The sequence below is a fragment of the Nothobranchius furzeri genome, chromosome 3 (genome assembly GCF_043380555.1).
Source record: "Nothobranchius furzeri strain GRZ-AD chromosome 3, NfurGRZ-RIMD1, whole genome shotgun sequence".
NCBI lineage: Eukaryota > Metazoa > Chordata > Actinopteri > Cyprinodontiformes > Nothobranchiidae > Nothobranchius > Nothobranchius furzeri.
The window spans coordinates 82,305,979-82,325,923 of record NC_091743.1 but is presented as its reverse complement, the minus strand read 5'-3'; the positions used below and the strand labels follow the sequence as shown (position 1 = coordinate 82,325,923).

The 19,945-nt window shown below is 44.2% G+C and overlaps 2 protein-coding genes across 2 annotated transcripts in view; both read right to left on the bottom strand.

The window, feature by feature from the left end:
• Positions 1–349: 349 nt before the first annotated feature.
• On the bottom strand, positions 350–19,472 carry xdh (xanthine dehydrogenase). The gene is made up of 35 exons (XM_015957907.3): positions 19,198–19,472; positions 18,492–18,549; positions 15,213–15,309; positions 14,998–15,106; positions 14,723–14,849; positions 14,568–14,629; positions 14,395–14,484; positions 14,234–14,314; positions 13,957–14,101; positions 9,521–9,613; positions 9,234–9,385; positions 9,005–9,098; positions 8,464–8,573; positions 7,834–8,018; positions 7,606–7,768; positions 7,444–7,533; positions 7,201–7,370; positions 6,992–7,115; positions 6,653–6,772; positions 6,465–6,561; positions 6,273–6,397; positions 5,997–6,130; positions 5,840–5,927; positions 5,663–5,749; positions 5,398–5,589; positions 5,186–5,331; positions 4,839–4,920; positions 4,632–4,727; positions 4,103–4,306; positions 3,819–3,871; positions 3,634–3,748; positions 1,320–1,385; positions 1,043–1,231; positions 796–963; positions 350–690 (listed from the first exon to the last, which is right to left on the bottom strand). The coding sequence occupies exons 1-35, from the start codon at positions 19,282–19,284 to the stop codon at positions 640–642; spliced, it is 4,050 nt and encodes a 1,349-aa protein (XP_015813393.1). The 5' UTR covers positions 19,285–19,472; the 3' UTR covers positions 350–639.
• A 191-nt stretch (positions 19,473–19,663) lies between these two features.
• LOC107384598 (adenylate cyclase type 8) overlaps positions 19,664–19,945 on the bottom strand; it is a 16,112-nt gene continuing 15,830 nt past the window's right edge. The window contains exon 23 of the mRNA XM_070549625.1: positions 19,664–19,945. This exon is cut by the window's right edge and continues 1,983 nt beyond it. The gene's annotated coding sequence lies outside the window, so the exon portion shown is untranslated.

The following is a 19,945-nucleotide window of genomic DNA, read 5'->3' as shown; positions in this document are numbered from 1 at the left end:
CTGTAAGCTCTGAATCACTAAGGAATATTTTATTTTTTTCTCAAATTTTCAAGTACACATCAGGTGTTGTACTTGTACTATTTTGGATACACTGTCCTCAGGCTCCAGCCTTGTTTTATATCGATTGTATTAAAACAAAGAAAACAATCTGAAGTTGTTTTTAATTTACCGGTCCGGCCCACTTGGGACTAGATTTTCCTCAATGTGGCCCCTGAGCTAAAATGAGTTTGACACCCCTGATCTAAAGTCTCTTGTGTTAAACAACAGTTAAAATGTTAGAGACGTTATCTGCTCATCAGTGGTTCTGATCCATGTTTAATGACTCAGAACCAAGAAGGGAAAACCCAAAAACACTGAAAAGTTTTATTTCATTCAGACAATCATCAATCAGTTCCCAATTTTAAACAGATGATCTTTATGAGGAGATAAGTGGAATCAGCAGAATGAATGGATTATGACACAGAAAATCGTGTTTTCACAGAACCAATCAGGAATGAGCTTTGAGTCCTTCTGCTGATCCAGAATTAATGAGGCGGATCGTCACGAGTGTCCAGAGAAAGAACATCATTAAATCTGACTCAAGAAGGAGTTGTCTTGTCTTGGAAGAACATCATGCCTGACCAACTGCTGGGCTCTTCTCTACACCTGTACAGACCACGGCCTGAAGGTTCCTGGCTCTGCAGGAGGACACTGCAACAAAACCAGCACAAAGACTCAGAATAAAGGCTGAGCCACTTAGAGGTAGACAGTGGTTTCTTTCTGAGACAATAAAACCTGCAGAGATGCTCTTCATACCAGTTTCGTGAAGCGGTCGCTGCAGGCGATACGGATCCTCTCAGCTGAGGCTGGGCTGTCCAGCCTAAATGGTCCTGTGATGCCGGACTCGGCACGGGCCGCCATGATGGCATCTTTGATTGCGTAGAAAATAGATGAAGCCAGGAAAAGAGGAGGCTCCCCTACTGCCTGGTCAGCACAAAGAGTCAGATGAGTCTATGTGAAAAGAGATCTTCTAAGATGGAGTCATCTGAGGTGAAGAACTTACCTTGGATGCAAAGATGGCCTTATCATTGGGTGCGTCACGGAGCAAAGAGACGGTGAGCTGTTTGGGAATGTCCCCAAAGGCTGGGATCTTATAGGAACCAGGACCCCGAGTGAGAAGGACACCCTGAGGGGAATAATGGAGTTCCTCCAGGGTGAAGAGGCCCAAACCCTGCATGAAGCCTCCCTCAACCTGCACCCATGAGAGGAAAGTTTAATTAAAGGGGTTAAACTGGGAAACTATACCAGAAAACAGCAGCTGGACAGGTATCCTGTCTCACCTGTCCAATGTCTATAGCTGGATTCAAGCTGAGACCCACGTCCATCACTATGGTGGTCTTCAGATTCTGGAACAGGAAGAAACCTGGTCTAGATCCACCGCAGAGGAAATCTCAACAGTTCACCAAACTTCTCAACAAATATGATCACATCCATCCATCCATCCATCCATCCATCACTTCATTAATTCATTCATCTATCATCCACAAATTCATTCATTCATTCACCTACCATCCATGCACCAATTCATCCATTAATTCATTAATCAATCCACTCATTCATTCATTCATCCACTAACACATTCATTCATTCATTCATCTATCATCCATCTATTCACCTATCGTCCACGAACCCAATTAATTGATTCATCCATTCATCCACCAACCCGTCCATTCGTCCATCCATCCATCCACTCATTCGTTCATCCACCAACCCATTCTTTCATTTATTCATCCACCCATTCATCCATAATCCACCCATTCATCCACCCACCCATTAATTCATTCATCCATCCATCCATCAGTCATTTGTTTTAAATATTTGTAACTAATATAACCAAACATCTCTGCGATGGACTGGCACTCTGTCCAGGGAGTACCCCACCTGATTGCCCATTGACACCCCCCCCCCCACCCACCCACCCACCCCCCGACGCTGAGTTCAGAAAATGGATGGATGGATGGATGGATGGATGGATAACCAAACATCTACCAAACCGTCTATATTTTTAAAAACAATAACCAGTAATCCTCAGTAGAGGGCGCACTACTCATAGAGTACCTGCTGTAGTCATTTTCTTCTGAAATCTCTTAAGAACTTTTGGAGTCCTGATGAGAATAACTTGGTCAAATGTGACAACTTAATTCTGAAAATACAAGTAACTGCTTTAATTGTTTTAAATTAGTTGTAGAACTCTCATAATTAAAGTCAGTAGAACTGGGATTGTTGAGTTGTTGCTACTAGTTTTCAAGCACTAATGAGTGGCAATGAACATGTGACTTGATACCAACTGTCATCAAGTCAGGGATATGATGTTATTAAATGGTTATGCCCTGTGTTTGTAAGACATCGCTAATGAAAGCCATGCTAATTGTGATGCTAACTGCTAGCATAGCTAATGCAACAGTTGTAAAAAAAAAAAAACTAAAGTAGTTTAAATGCAAATATAGGTTATTTTGTTTATTTTACCTCATGATTTTCATAGCATCTTTCATTTGTTTTGATTTAGCTGTTAAATGTCTTTTTTTATCATGGTCTCATGCTGACTGTTACAACACTAACAAAAGTAATTAATTTGCCTGCTAGATTAGCAAAACACCATTTATCATGAAAATATAATACTTGGTTCTCTGAGGTCAGTCAAACCATGTTTACACCAGGGTTATTGGTTAAACGTTCATAAGGAGGAAACCAATGGCTGAGCTGTAGATTGTGTTGACTGAAGGCTCTGCACTGTCTGACTACAGGGTCATCTGAGATATCTGACTGACTAGAAGATCCTTTGATGGCAAGTTCAGCCCAGGCAGACGGCGAATGGTTGTGAGAGCGACGTGGTCAATCGTTGGAGTCATCCATTCATTGGACCCCAGATAAGAATTTGCACACGCTCTTAGCTATACCTGGGTATGAGAGAAGACACTTAAGGTGAATGTAGTTAGATAAAAAACTTTTGGGTAAAAAGTGATCACTACCATAACTTGTGTGTGACATACTGCTGCTTACTGGACCCAGGTCAGATTTTTAGTGTCTTATTTACCTGCTGTTAGACAGAGAAGTGCTACATATCCATCTATTATATAGTCAGCCATCCATTTCTTCTCCTGGAGGATCCCAAGGTGTTCCCAGACCACAGAGAAATAAAATCACATCAACATGTCCTGCCCTACTTCTCCTCTCAGTCTCATGAACCCATGAAAATTTTAGATTGACGAGTAAATCCAGAACCATTCAGCTCATCATCACCACAGCAGACCATATCAATGGCTGCATTACTCCAGACGACCTAATCCAGGCCCATCTATTGATCCTTCCCATAAACACCAATATCTTTTCTCTTGATGCAAGGGGAAGTCACCCCCGAACAAAAGGGAGAACACCAACATTAACTTTTCTACTGATTGTGGCTTTATGGCATGTGTATTTATCTAATTTATTCAGTATTATGCTATAAAAAGAATGGCTTGACTGTAAAGACATCTAGATCTTATTTTCAGGTGACATAATATGGGGCCCTGTGGAACACCCTAATCACTATTTGAGGACTATTTCTCCTACTTTTGTTTATTCAACCATATCTCTATCTGTATTCTTACTAACCTTGTGCGCTCCAGTCAGGCAGTCGATTTCCACCTCTGAACACGCTACTCCATAGCTGAAGTAGTTGAAAGCTCTGCCCGAGTTCGTATCAAAGCTGTAACCCAGATCTGGAGTCCTGATGAGGCAACAGAACACTGTAAAAATCTCTCTGATGAACACAAATGAAAGCAGCTGAATGAACTCACTTGAAAAAGCCATTTGCACTGAGGTTGACTCTCTCGAAGTAAGCAGCCTTCACCTAAACACACCCCAACAAAACTTCCATTTTAAAAGGGACTAGTCAGATGAAACATCTAGACTGACACGTGCTGGATGGACGCAATATTTAAACTAATGTAAAATATTCCAGTTTACATCATAAACATTTACGTTGTAGCTTGTACTTCAAGTATGAATACATTTTGAAACTTCCACAGTAAGTAGAACTCATGTTCCTATTACAGATAAGCATTGATCATGTGGTGCCCACCCAGTCCTCCCAAGATCCTCTGGGGTTCTTGGTTTTAAATGGCTCCAGGCGCTTGAGCAGAATCTCACAGGCATTGCACACAGCGGCACCGTTAAGATCAGAGGAGGCAGAGGCAGCGGTCGGGCTTGTGTTAGCCACTGTGTTGGTGCTGGTCTCTGAGATGTGGATCTTTGAAGAGGGGATTCCCAGAACCCTGCTGGCAACCTGGAAGCACAGATCAGCATCAGGATCATCATGTTTGCAGATGATTCTGTTTTCTATCTGTTTCAGATTGTAGAATCATGTAGTCTTCTCTCTATGAGGTCTAGAATACAGTTATATCATTGGTTCTTATTGGATTTAACGAATGCAGCAGGTCTGTCAAAAGTTCCCATTTTATTTATCCGAAAGCACAAAACAAAATCAGTTTAACTGCTTCATTGTTTCATCTTTAAGTACATCTTTTTGTGATTCTCCGCATGTTGTGTATTTGTTTAAGTCTGGGGAACAGCTGAAGTTTAGTGATCACAGATGGTTAAACCAACAGTACCTGAACCATCTTCGTGTGAAGTCCTTGGCCCATCTCAGTCCCTCCATGAGTCATCAACACAGATCCATCTTTATAAATGTGAACCAGAGCACCGGCCTGAGGGCAAAGAACCAGAAATACAGACCCATGAGTATAGAACCATAAATAAAGAACAATCATGTCAGATTTCTTAAACCGTTTGACTCTAGCTGTTCTTGTGAATCAGACCTGGTTAAGGAACGTTGCTGTGAAGCTGATACCAAATTTAGTCGGAACCACCGAAAGTCCTCGTTTGGTCCATCGGTTCTGTCTGGGAAGAACTCATGTTTAGCTCTGATATATAATGATTATTGCTGTAGTTGCTAGGATTAGGGTTAGACACAAATGGACAGACAGTACACCATCTACCTCCCTTTCACAAACATGCTCTAAGGTTATCTGAGGCACTAGATCTCTTTTGACAAGGACCAGGGATGTTGTATTTATTTTCTACGGTGTTACTGATTAATGATCTTTTGGTGGTACCAAGACTGAACTGTCCACAACCCATTAGTAGCAACTACAACCTGTTGTACCTGTTATGGAGGTCTACTGCAGCTCGGCGCTGCTCGTAACCAGAGCGTGACAAACACTCGTCCCAACAACGATCCAGAGTGACTCCATGTAGGACCTGGTTGTACGGTGTTGGCTCTCCCTCTACATACAAGTTCAGTCGACGCACCTGCAGAGGGACAGAGATCCTGAAGAAACACTGCTCCTCTGCCAGAGTTCAGAAATTCTCTTTTACCTCTTCCGCTGATCGTCCCAGACTGTGAGCCACATCGGTGATCCAACTCTCAGCAACCATCATGCCTTGGGGCCCTCCAAAGCCCCTGAAGGCCGTGTTGGATGGCAGATTGGTTCGACACATGAATCCTTGGCCTCTGATGTTAGGAATGCTGTATGAATTCTCCATATGAAACAGAGCTCGCTCCATGATCTACACAACAACAACACACTGTCAGCATAATATGTGACACTGAAGGTGATGCATGGCTGAGGATGGTTCTCACTGCTAAGGAGAGGTCTGTGGAGTTCCCAGCGTTACTGTATAAAGACACATCCAGAGCCACCACCTTCCCGCTGTTCAGGAATCCAACCTGCAGTCAGAAGACAACCAGGAATCGAGCTGGGTTCTATTCATCTATCTCCACTGCTGCTGAGGCTCCAGCAGGAAGCACCCTCCCCACCTTGTATTTTCCATAGAATGGGTGTCGTCCTCCTGTGATCAGCATATCCTCATCTCTATCCAGCATGCACCTGACAGGTCTCTTCAGCCTGAAACACAGCCTTGTTCTTGGAATTGTACTTTTAAAGAGATTGAGTTTCTTAAATAGGAACACCTACTTGTTAGCTGCCACGGCAACCACAGTGGACAACGCAGTGGTCCGGCTTTCTTTTCCTCCGAACCCCCCACCCATCCTCTTCACTCGGACCAGCACCCTGTTGGCAGGGACACCCAGAGCCTGTGCTACAATACACTGAAACGAAGACAGATGGCACCTTCGTTAAATCTGGTTCTTTATGTGATATGAAGTCTTCAGAGATGTCTGAGCTTATATCTGCGTTCTTGTTGGACCCTAATCCTCGTCAAACTATACAGCAGCCTCCAGGTGTCGTTACCTGTGAATCAGAAGGAGATTGAGTGGAAACAAAGAGCTCCATCTCTCCATCTTCTCCTCTAGGAACAGCCAAAGTGACGTATGTCTCCAGGTAGAAATGCTCCTGGCCTCCAATATGGATCTCACCTGAGACACAAGCAGACATCAATACCTGATCAACTGTTCACCTGTAGACACACGGAGGCAGTCCTACCCTCCAGGGTGTGCTGGGCCTGTTTAAACCCTGCCTCCAGGTCTCCACTTTGAAGGGTTCTGATTGGTTCATAAAACGACCGGGCAGCAATGGCTTCCTGTTTGTCAAATGCATAAAAACACACCACAGAAGGATGTGATTAAACAAAAGTGTAAATACAGTTGGAGTTCAGGTGTGTCTAGTCTCACCTGGATGGTGACAATGGGTTGCAGCTCTTCATACTGGATCTTCACAGCTTTGGCAGCGCGCTGAGCATGAACCTGAGTGTCAGCCACCACAGCACCAATGATGTGACCCACACAGCTCACCTGTACAGGAAATGGACTGGTCCTTAGTCTTAACCTGGGCTTCTCAATGCTGGTCCTCAAGGGCCATGCATGCTTTTATGTCTCCCTGGTTTGAATCAATGAGTGACTAACAGACATCTAAAGACCTTGAAGATGATCTGAGCAGATGATTCATTTATTGACTCAGGCGTGTATGAGTAGGGATCAAGCCATCTGATTAGTCAGGAAACAGAAACACACCTGTCCATCGGCGAACACTGTCTCGTCTTGCTTCACACCGGTTATGTTGCTGCCAGGAACATCATCAGCAAACAGGCAGCAGACCACTCCAGGACAACGTTTTGCTGCAGAGACGTCCACTGAGCTGCGACAAACACACCTGGTGAGACCTAACAGGTGTGTGTGGAGCACAGGTATACCCGACTTCAGGGGTTGTGAAGGACTCTTACAGTATTCGAGCGTGAGCCTTGGTGCTAGTGATGAGCACCAGGTAGAGCTCGTTTTCATAGAGTGGTATGTCATCACAGTACACTGCTTCACCTGTAGCCTGCTTCAGGGCTGACAGGTGCATCATGGGACGGCCCACTACATCATCCTGGCTCTGCCCTTCTGGCACTGCCTAAAGGTGGAGTAAAGGGTCACACCTGGACCATGGACATGAGGGATTGTGAATCAGCTGGAGCTTGGTGTACCTGGTAGATCTGGATGCCGGACGGGGTCTCTGGTTGGTAAACCTCTGTAGCGCTCACACAGTCTGAGGAGACCTCCTGCGTTCCAACACCCTGACAGGAACAAAACCATAACACCTCACAGAAGGTTCTAGTCTCAATACAGACGGGGTTCGATAAACAGACCTGCAGTCTGAGCTTCTGCAGAACCGTCAGGAAGAACTTATAGAATAGGCTGAGAGTCAGTGTTCTCCGGTATGTCACCATGCCGCCAGGTGCTGAGGGGTCGAGGGTCATCTCCTCAGCCAATGATAAGCAAGCCTCCTGCAGAAGCTCCTCCCCCCACTGCCTGCAAGAGACGACACAGTCTTACATCCTTCATCCTTCCTTGCTTCCTAACCGAGTACTCCTTACCTTCCCAGCAGTTTATTTGCCGTCTTCTTGGCGAGCACCGTGGTTGGCGCCATGCCCCCATAACTCAGCCTTATGTCCTCTACAACTTCAGTCCCAGGAGCAAAGGTGACGCTCATCGCCGTGGTGACAATGCTGATGTCATCCTCACGGCGAGGGGACTGTTTGAAGGCTGAGACGAACTGAAACTGAGGAAGTTGAGAACATGGAAAGGCTGAGAGATGATGGAACATTCTGGTTTCTGGGTGTGATTCCAGATCACTACTAGTGGTTGCTAGGAGATGGTTTGAGGTTTAAAGGTGACTGAGATGGTGATGTGCATAGATGTTTTTAGTTTTATTTAAAAACAGGGTTTAGGGTACGGAGGGGTTATTAGACCTTTGCTGTTGTTTTTACATGATAACATTCCTGATCCTGGAGGTTTACTGTTAACCCTCTCAGGCTCTAAATAAGTTTTGATAAAAGGACGAACAACTAAGTCCTTCAGGGGTACTCCGGAGGTAAAAAATGCTCATGAAATACGTATGTGGAGTAACCAGGTAGGTAGGTTTTAACGTTGCAAATCTGCAACGCCTGCCTGCAGAGGGTTAACCAGCGGGATGAATGAAGTTGCCGTGGAGACACAGTTCCTACCTTCTTGCTGTATGGAATGTGTACAGAAACAAGGATCTCCTGTGGTCGCACAACCGTCTTCCGGTAACCTGTAAAGAAACTGTCGTCCATCTGAACCTCACGGCTGGTATCTGACAGACAGAGGGCAAAGGTCAGGACCAAGAACCAAATAACAGCATAATCATTCAAAACAAACACCTGTGAAATAAATTACAGGTGTGATTAATAAGTTACTGACAGAGTTACTTGTTCTGGTTTTATAAGTTAACAGATTTTGCCAAAGTCAGAGGATATTAAGACTTTATGTAACAGGTTTTAAATGCAAAAACACACACTGGCGGTTTGGACATCAGATGAAAGGTCAGAACAGATCAGCCACTCCTCACACACACACACACACACACACACACACACACACACACACACACACACACACACACACACAGACATGATGTAACAGAGCCCAGTTGTCTGTGAACCAGCACTGTACCCTCTAGATCCAGTATCCAGAGGGAGAAATAAAGATCGCCTTCAGTCAAAGTCAGAAACAGAGGCGGGGTACCTTTGTCCATCAGGGTAAGTTTACAGCCTGCCGCCATAAAAACAGGGTTGAGGTCTGATATGGGGCTCGCCGTCATGATGTTCCCACCTACAGCCTAAAACACAAAACCACTGTCACACCCAGTTCCCACCAACAGGGTTAGGAGTTTTCCCCGCCCACCCCACCCCGTTGGTACTGACAGGTCCCTGACCACCTCCTCCAACACCAACGTTGCTGATCAGAGACTCACAGCTACGTTGCGGATCTGCTGTCCAGCAAACCATCTCAGCTGCTCCAACACGGCACGGAAGACCTCAGTCTGATGAGGAGGAAGAGTCTTCACCGCCTGCCTCAGCACTGCCCCCATGTGGCTGAGTGTACACGCTGCACCAAACACGATACCTGAACACAAAAACACTTTCAGATACTTCTTTAGATACTGTAACCCATAAAATAACCCATCAACTTTCTGTTGCTGAAGTTAGAGATATTAGTTTGGGGTTAGGGGTCAGTGGTCAGGCTATGAGTCTTTCTCACCATCTTCGGTGTGAGTCACTGTGTTCAGCTCTGGGACAAAGGCTGGAGACAGGATGACTGGGTACACCATGTTCTTAAACTTCACTTCAACACCTGCAAATGCAAACGATAAATAAACCAACTTCAACTTTATTTATAAATCTTCAACTTAAACTTTATTTATAAATCGTGCCTTACAGGCAAAAATATGCCACCAAGGTGCAACACAGACCAAATAAAAACATAAAACATTAAGTCCAGAAATAAAAACATTGGATACAGATAAAAAACACAGTGAATACACGGATCAATTTAAGTAAAACAATAAAAACTAGTTAGAAAGATTAAAAGACAGATCATAAAAGTAGGTTTTTGGCCTTGCCTTAAAAACTGCCACAGAGGTGGAGGCCCTTATGCTGAGAGGAAGCTTGTTCCAAAGCTTAGGACTTGCCACAGCAAAGGCCCTATCACCACGCATCTTTAGGCGCGATCTTGGGACCGAGAGGAGCATGAGGTTCTCCGAGCGGAGTGACCGTACAGGGGTGTGCGGTTGAAGCAATGACAGCAAGTAAGGAGGGGCCAAACCATTTAACGTTTTAAAAACCAGCAAAAGTATCTTCAAACAAATCCTTACATCAATGGGCAGCCAATGAAGCACAGCCAGGACAGGGGTAATGTGATCATACTTGCGCCTGCCCTCTAGAAATCTGGCAGCAGCATTCTGCACCATTTGCAACCTGGCTATTGCGCCCTTGCTCACACCGAATAAAACAGAGTTACAGTAGTCCAATCGCACCATAATAAAAGCATGGACTACTGTTTCAAGATTATGTTGTGACAGGAAAGGTTTGATCTTTGACAGCCAATGAAGGTGGAAAAAGGAGGAGGAGATCACTCCATTAATGTGGGTGTCAAAACAAAGGGTGCTATCTAGTTTGACACCAAGATTAGTCACTGAAGCACTCAGCTGACCATTAAAGACCCACAGTCAATTAAAGAAGAGTCAGAATGTCTGCTTGGAGCCTCTGTTTTCTGATCATTTAAGCTCAGAAAATTTCCACTCATCCAGGTCTTAATTTCCGTCAAGCAATTCGTAAGATTAGACATAGAGAGACCTCCTGACGTGTTCAGAGGCAGGTACAGCTGACAATCGTCAGCACAAAGGTGAAAGTGAACTCCAAGCTTACGACAGATGTCACCTAAGGGCAGAATGTAAGTAGAAAACAACAAAGGTCCCAATATAGAGCCCTGTGGTACCCCCAAGGGTAAATCAGAGTACCCTTAGGAATAACTTCCCATCCTTCACACATTTTTCTATTTGTCAGGTATGATCCAAACCACTCCAGGGCTGACCCTGAAATCCCGACATAATGATGGAGACGATGAAGCAGCACTTCATGATCTATCGTGTCAAAGGCAGCCGTGAGGTCCAGCAGAAGTAACAACACAGAATTAAAGCTGCAAGCAGCGTCGTTTGGCCCTCACAGCTCCACGCCGCCCTGGCCCGGCCAGCAGCCCAGGGCACCCAGGCACGTCCGCGGAATGTAAACGTCGACCCCCGCGACCTCAGACACCGCGAACGGTCTCCTCGTCTGCACCTCACCCTGACTCAGCATCTCCTCTGAGCCCACCATTAAATTACACATCTCACCACTAGGGGATACTCTATCTTTACCACACTGGTGGTGTGATGACACAGACCAAGTTTAATGCTAATCTGGCCACGTTTTTTGAAGTTATTGAAGGTTAAAGTTATGTAGGGGGCGCTGTGACCAACTATAGAAAAATCAAAGATGGTTTTCTGTTAATTTGGCATCAATCAAATGTTGCATGGGTCATTTAGAGACAACAGGCTGTAAGTGGGTGAAGTTAAAGTGATTTGAACGAGTGAGCACATACATGTGTTGAATGCCTCACACCATGTTTGATTTAGTTTGAAGCTTTTTTGTAGAAGTTACAAAGGTTTTATTGTATCTAGGGTGCGTTGTCCCAAATTTTGGAAAATATCCCATGGAGCAGTTTGTAGGTTGACAACAATCATTTGCGTGTAGTTTGGCGTGAATTGCATTATGCATGTGTTATTCAGGGCCTAATGTCTGTCAGGGGGCGGAGCTAAAGAGATATCAACCAATGACCACAGGATTGTGTTGGGTGCCTTTGTTTGATGACACATAGCAAGTTTGGTGCAGCTGCGACCTCGTCTGTAGGAGTTATTACAGTTTTAAAGGTATGTAGGGGTGCTGTGGTGATTACAACGTTCACCAACCATTTGTGCCTCATTGGCTAAAGGGCATGATTGTTGATTGCCATTTTCAGTCTGGTGCAGATCGGAGGCTGTTTGTGGAAGTTACAGTCAAACATAAGGGCTGACAGTTTTAATGGTCCCAGGGGGCGCTATTTCAGAAAATAGGCCACACCCACAAACCTATCACATCCTTTTCTATTGGTGGTCAGACTAGGATCACTCACCAGAGAATTCGTAGCGATACCACGATAACTGAGGAAATGAGAGGCAAAAGTATTTCCATGGTGTGATGGCGAATTTCGCCATGCTCCCAAAGCCCCGCCTTTTTTCGAAACCTGCCAGTACTGGAGACCAATGGGCCATTCCCATCTGTACCGGGTCGGCCCGGGCCAGGTAGCGTAGGTTGTTTACATATCTGGGTGGCCTGGTATTTTTCCGGGCCAACCAAGGCTCATTCTCAGCCCTCTTCTCGAGGGGGTCTGCTTCAGGCCGACCAGGGCCAACACACCCACTGCTGACAGCAAATTCACACCTTTCATTAGAGCAAGCCTCTGATTGGTGGGTAGAATCAGCCCACATGGGCTTAAGGCAAGGATGTGTGGAATCAACCGGGCCAGGCTGGGGCCGACTGGGGCTACCCGGCCCGGGCCGACTCGGTACAGATGGGAATGGCCCTCAAGTGACCTCAACTTGTCTACTGCTATTTGCCTGTGATTGCTTGTGATTGGGTGAAAGGAGTCCAATAGGGAGCTGTGAAAAAAAAGAGTGGCGTGGCGACAGGTCAAAGTTTGAGGCTTAGCCACGCCCACACCTTTCAACTTTTGATAAATCCGACAGTTGAATTTTTTTCCCTATAGCTTAAGAGTATATGACAGAAGTTTGAAGGTGATCGGTGAAAAGGGCGATGGTGCATCATTCTCCAAACAACGTGTGCGAAAACCACTAAATCGAGCACTTGGACCCAAATGGCCGACCTCCTCTGCGACTTTGCGCTTGGCTCCAAGAGACTTTTTTGTAGGTCCTGATACACTACATTAGTGTGCCAAATTTTGTAATCCTCAGTCAAAGCATGGCTTGGGGCTGATGGTTTTAATGGTATTAGGGGGAGCTATTTAAGAAAATAGGCCAAGCCGACTGGATTTTAACATCAGATTTTTTTGGGGAGCCGAACTAGGATCACTCACCAGAAGTTTCGTGGCGATACCTTTAGAAATGACGAAATTGGAGGTAAACGTATGGCCACGGTGGTACGCCTGACTTCGCCGTGCTGCCACAGCCCCGCCGTCTTTTGAAAACTGCCATTAAGTGACGCCAAACAACCCCCACTTGTCTTGAGTTACCAGCTACAAATTTGTGGTGATTAAGTGAAATGGGGCGATTTGGGACCTATCACAGTAAAACTTGACCTTTTTGGTCCTGAGGGGGTGGGGCTTGTGTGATGTCATCATCCAACCATTCAGTTTAGTTTGTGGCTAGATGTCAAATGACCACAGAAATTTTTGTAACTACTCTATTCGAGTATGAAGTTATATCCATTTTTTTTTTTTTGGCGAGTAGTCGAACTTCGAGGCCTGGCCACGCCCCCTCAGCATATACGAAAAGTCAGTTTTATTTTTTCTATTTGATCACCCATCCCTTCTGAGCAACTTCCCACAACTTTCGAGACGATCGTGCGAAAAATGATTGAGTAAATCATTCAGAAGCGGACCCTAGAAATGGCCAAAAGGGGGTGAAAATCACCGCTTCAAACCAAAATGGCCGACTTCTTGTTTGATGTTGACCATGGTTGCAAGAGGCTTTTCTGTGCGGACTGTCGAGTACTACAAGTGTACAAAATTTCATAACTGTACAACAAAGTAAGGTTTACGGAGGGGGTAGTTTTCACATTTTAGGGGGCACTGTGGAGCTAGTTTTATTGCAATATTTTTGGGACCTTTAAATACAAAATCACCACGCCTGACATGTGTGCAAAAATTCCTGAGTTTTTGGGTATCTTAAGGCCTCAAAAAAGCCAATTTACTTGGCGGAAGAAAAATAAACAGAGCATATACAATAGGCCTTCGCAGCGCTTTTGCTGCTTGAGCCTAATTACCGTTATCAGTAGCTAGATACATGTCATTGAGTACTCTAACCAGTGCAGTCTCAGTGCTATGTAGAGCTAAATAAACCAACAAGAAAACAAAAACCGAAGGCTTGTCGGACGCAGACTGACCCACTTCCGTGTTTCCCACCACCACCCGGGCCTCTGGATGCCTCCACTTCAGGAGCAGAAACTCCTCTAGACTACTTGGCTGCAGCCATGTTGCTCGCTCCCCGTGGAAACACAGAGAGCATGACCTTTGACCTTTTGACAAATTCTGGATGAGATGGAAGTAGAGGGGGAGTGAATGAACAAATAAGATCAGGTCAGCATAAAAAGCTTGTTGATTAAATAGCTCAAGAAAAAAAATACAAATATAATAAATAGTGTTTGACATTAGTTTGTTTACCATAAGTTCAGGAGGGAAGATGACTTCCTGTGTGGGGTCAAAGGGCGCAAAGTCTGCTGTGTTAAACAGTGATGTGACCTCCTGTGAAACAACAGTCATAGACCTCTTTACTAAAAAGATCCATTTTATTTCCAGTATTATTGTTAACAACACAGACTTACATCACTGTCCTTAGAGTCTCGGAGAGCTTCACTCCCGTTCATCATACAGCAGCCATCTTTCTGCCCTCTGCCACCACAGCATCCTCCTTCCTGAAGGAGTACCCACCCAGACAAAGATTGGTGAAGACACCATGAAGTGAACTCAAGCTGAAACTGTTGGAAGATGTTCTCACCATGGTGAAAGTCTTGTATCCCTCCAGGATGGGTCTGTATCCAGTACAACGACACAGGTTTCCTGACAAAGAAGATCATTATCATTAGAGCTCTCAGATAGATGTGAAGGTCTCTGATTGGACTGGAACTCTTTTCATCTGAAAACCATCAGAACCTTGGAAGGCCTCCTCCATGTCAGCCATCTTTGGTATGGGGTTGTTCCTCAGTAAGGCGTACATGGACATGACGATCCCAGGTGTGCAGAAACCACATTGTGAGCCATGAGACTTGGCGATCCGTTCCTTCATTGTAAAACAAACATGTCTGTAGGAGAAGGTCTTCAAAGGGGTCTAGATCTCCAACAGTTCAACATCAGCAGGATGTTTGTGCTAAAAACAAACTCATTTCCATGAAATGACATTTGACCTGCATGGTGAGGTGTCCTTTTACCTGGACAGGGTGAAGCTTTCTGGCCACACTGCCCAATCCCTCCACTGTTGTCACAGCAACCATGTGAAGGGAGCAGAGGGGTGCGAGGCAGGCGTTGATGGCGTAATGGCTACGATGCAGTTAAAGAATGTTCATCAGATATAAACACACACACACACACACACACACACACACACACACACACACACACACACACACATCTGGTGGAAGGATACAGCAGCTGTTTGGTGTGTGTTTGATATTTGGATAGCATGACAGTGCAGGCACCACATCCACCTTCAGCACAACCCAGCTTAGTTCCTGTTAAACCCACTGAACACACACACACACACACACACACACACACAGCTTACAGTGAAATCAGACAATAATTAACAGACCATCTTCAAAGTCCAGGCGTGCTCTCAGGAACATGCTGAACTCCTGAATGTTCATGCTTATGAGGACTGTACCTAGTGTCCCACCATGAACATGAGGACGCTGTTTAGAGTTTACTTATGGAAGTATCTGACTGCACAAGGATATATTGCATGAAACCATCTTGGATAACGAGTGATTTTTACTTCAAGTCAGTGGTGTCAAACCCTGGTCCCCTTTGCTATCTCTGTCTTTCCAACAGCACTACTCAGCCTAGAACAGCTCAGTGCAGGACAATGGTGGTGATGTTTAACATTCTGCTCAGTTAGTGACACCCCCCCCCCAACCAGTCAGCAGCTGAAAGGTGCATACATTTTGGCGCTGTTGTCATTTTATTAATTCCGAAATATTTAGAAGTAATTATTGGAACTCAAAAGTGGTTTGGTAAGCTCGGTGACCCTTGGCCTCCATACACAGGTGAATCCAGTTATGAGAAAGAGTATTGTAAGTTTCCCTCCTCTTTGAATATTCTCTGAAGAGCAGCATCATGGGGGTCTAAAACAACTCACATGACCTGAAAACAAAGATTGTTCACCATCGTGGTTCAGGGGAAGGATACAGAAAGCTGTCTCCGAGATTTCAGCTGTTTCCACGGTTAGGAACATACTGAGGAAATGGAAGACATCAGACACAGTTCTAGTTAAGGCTTCAAGTGGAGGACCAAGATTAATCTCAGATAAACAGAAGAGAAGAATAGAGAACAGCCAGAGTCAACCCACAGGCCAGCACCAAAGATCTACAACATCATCATTCTGCAGATGGAGTCACTGTGCAGCTAGGTGCACTTTACACAAGGAGGTGCTGCATGTGAGAGTGATGCAGAGGAAGCTGTCACGAACTCCAACTCCTGACCAGCCCCCACGGACTCAACTAGCCCGAGTACTACACTACCCAGCATCCCTATCACCGGCGCGGCTCGACTACGTCATCACCCAGACTCTATTTACGGAAGTGCTGCCGCTGAGTGATCACTCAGTCATTGTTTGTTCCGAACACTGAACCGAGTTCTCAGGCTCTCCAGCCATTCAACAGCCATTCAAACCAAGGAAGACATCCTTCCACACTGCCTACCACCAGTAAGTCAGCTCTTTTGTTTATCCGGAACCGCCGCTCAGTCTCGGCTCTCTACGAGCGCTGCGTGGCCGTTCCTAGATTAAAACCGTGTGCTCTGTCCAACCCAACGCCAGCTACTCCGTGTCTGGATCACACAGCCACGCCACAAGCAACTTCCGCTCCACGTCAGCTCAGCCTTACAAACCTGACAGTAGCCCTTTCTCCTCCCACAGCACCAACAGAGCTGCTAAAGCACATTTAGACAAGCCAGCTTCATTCTGGAATAAGGTGCTGTGGAGTGTGGACTGATGAAACTAAAACTGAGTTATGTGAACGTGACAAGAGGCGTTATGCATGGAGGAAGAAGAGCAGAGCATTCCAAGAAAAACACCTGCTACCCACAGTAAAACACGGTAGTGGTTCCATCATGCTGTGGGGCTGTGTGGCCAGTGCACGGACTGGGAATCTTGTTAACGCTGACGAACGCATTGATTCAATTCAACATCAATAGATTCAGGAAGACCAGTGTCCAGGAATCAGTGACAAAGCTGAAGCTGCACCGGGGCTGGGACCCCAAACTCATTTGAAGCTATAGGAAGTGTTTAGAGGCTATTTCTCAATCATCCTTGGCCAAGATGCTAAACCCCAGTTGCCCTCATTAAAAAAAAAATCCTTATTTTGTATTTTATATACAAAAATATATACACATAAATAAAACACAAAAAAGTATTTTGGTAGCTACCTCTGCTACATAAAGAGTAATATTGTGGGCAGTCTAAAGCACACCTGTACATTATTCATACTGTTTAATCAGCCCCTTGGTATGCCACACCTGTGGGGTGGGATGGATTATCTTGGTAAAGGAGAAGTGCTCACTAACACACATGTAGACACATTTCAGAACAATATCTGAGGGTCATTGGTGTTTTGTGCATGTTGAAACGTTTCAGATGTTCGAGTTCAGCTCATGAAAAATGAGAGCAAAACCAAAAGTGTGTTTATATTTTTGTTCAGTGTATATTTTAGTATTGTAGTCCTTTATAGTAAATGCAAAAAGTTCTATTAAAGAGCAAGTCACCCCCAAATCAACTTTTTTGTTGATAAACTATGTAAATGAGTGTCTAATCGCTCCGTAGATAAGTTCGGTAAATAATTTGGCGCATTAGTTAATCTTAGTTAAAATTTAAATATTCTGCCTAAAACGGTCAGTGTTGTGTCGTTGTCAGGTAAAAGCTCTGCACTGCATTTTAATTTAAATCTGCCATCGCTATTGGCTAAGAGGTACCCTATGACATTAGCTGGTACATTATGATGTCACAATGTCGTTGTGAGCCTGTGTGTGTGTGTGTTTGTTAGCGGCTCCGCCCTCTCGGTCTGCCAGGCAACAGCATTTGTTGCATTTTTCAAACGTGAAGTGGGAGTGGAGTAATACTCTGGTGGGGGGTGACTTGCTCTTTAAGAAGGGATCCCATTTGTCCTGTGTATTTTTATGAAAAAAGTAACAAAATTGTTATTTTTTGTGGTCTTTAGTTACTTTTATAATCTTGTAACTCAGTCACTTAATCAGTTACTAATTACTTCATCAAAAAGTAACTATAAATAATTACTTTTTTTAAAGAATAAATGAAATAAAATTAACATTCTCAACATTGCTAAGAAGACACCTGTTGGTTTATATCATCTCTAAGAGGACACCTCCAGGTCTGTCCTGTGTAAGGAGGATTAGGATTAATAAATCCACACGCCGCTGATTCCAGGAGCTGCAGGATGTAAACAGCTGATTCATATCTAATCCAGCTCTCTGATATTGAACTTGACAGGAAGTGAAACATTAGATTGTTGGACTTTGTCTGGTGGGTCTGATGGATGGTCAGTGACCTCTCTGAGAGTCAACATCACTGAAGTCAGCTGATCAGGACATTTCTGCTCCAGATCTCCACCTGCAGCTCCTGCTGGGAGCTCAGAGGAAGCAGATGTTAGTTTAATCTAAAGACACAGACATGAAGGAAGGTTTGATCCTATACCTTTCCTCCTCAGGTACGTCAGCAGGCTCATCTCAGGATCTACGTTCTTCTCAATAATCTGAAATAAAGAGATTAGAAATAAAGTTTTGAAGCTGATTAATCTGAATTATGTTTTACTTTTATTAAATGAAAACAACCTCCAGTCCTTCTTGTTTTCAGCGTATTTAGTTAGAAATCGGTTTATTTATGATGATTTAGTTTGGATCAAATTTACTTTGTTGGAAACATGGGTAACACTTTACATTAAGGGTCCCTTTATTAATGTTACTTAGTGCATTATTAAGCATTAATAAACTATTACCTAAAGTATTAACAACTGTCTAATATTAATGTTATAAGCAATGCATTAAGCAAACATCTGCCCCCTGGACCTTTGTCCTAACCTTAAGGATACTTAATAGTTAATATCAGGAATGCTAATAGGGATTGTTTGCTTATTAATCCTTAATAATGCAGTAAGTAACATTATTAAAAAGACCCTTGTTGTAAATTGTTACCCAAACATTTAAATCTGATCTGAGGTCTGCTTCCGATTATTAAATCTAATATTTACTTGTTAAATGTTTATTAGTGATTGCAAAATTAAACATCTTCTGGCCCAATTCACCTGATCCAGAAGTCCTGATTTAAAGTGCCCTAACCCCGGTAAAAGGTCTGATTGAAACTCCTGAGACCGGTGCAGAAGTCCATTAGAACCAGGACCTACCTTCCTTCCATTAACAAAGAAGATGAGCTGATCAGAAGCGGTCCAGGTTTCAGTCCTCATGTTGGCGGTCTCCTGAGTTCCCTCCATCCTGCTGCTGTCTAATGATGCTTCTGACAGGATAGTGGTCCTGCTGGAGTGTGGACCAGCTCCTCCCCCTCCTCCCTTCTGTCAGAGACCCAGCACAGAGCCCGAGGCGGCGCGGCGGATCAGAACCAGTAGGCAGTCACGCTGTCGACCTACAGTAACAGCTGAGACCTTTGATCATAAAGTTATCATACGCCACTTTAAGCTAATTATTCACAGCTCGCCTTCATCCGGCAGGTCAAAGGTCAAACAACGCCCACCACAGTACAGTACGGATTAGATGACCTGTTTGCATCATCATCATCCTTCATCTGTTAGGCTCCGCCTCCTGACCACAGGTTACAGCGACGTCATGTCAAATAAAACATTTGAGCACAAAATGTTCTCAGGAATGTATTTATTAAAGTTCAGTCTAGAAAAATAAAATTATAAATATAAGATCACTTTTAACAACTAAAAAGTACATCTAGAAAATGTTGCAATTATAAAAATATAAACAAAACTAAATCATTAATGGCTGATTAATGATTAACCACAGGAAGTAAACAAGAGGAAGTAAGTTTGATCAGGTTTACATGATGAGTCACAAAGATATTAAATAAAGCAAAATAGTTGTTTTGTATTTTCATTATATGATGAAAGAAAAATGCAAAATGACAAATTA

Bases quoted from the DNA above. Each gene is read 5' to 3' on its own strand.
- xdh (XM_015957907.3), bottom strand. From the start codon at position 19,284: ATGGAGGGAACTCAGGAGACCGCCAACATGAGGACTGAAACCTGGACC. The intron at 15,310-18,491 runs GTATAGGATCAA...GTGTGTGTTCAG, and splicing joins GACGTACCTGAGGAGGAAAG to TGGGTTTAACAGGAACTAAG. The intron at 4,921-5,185 runs GTACAACAGGTT...AGTTCTTCCCAG, and splicing joins GCAGTAGACCTCCATAACAG to ACAGAACCGATGGACCAAAC.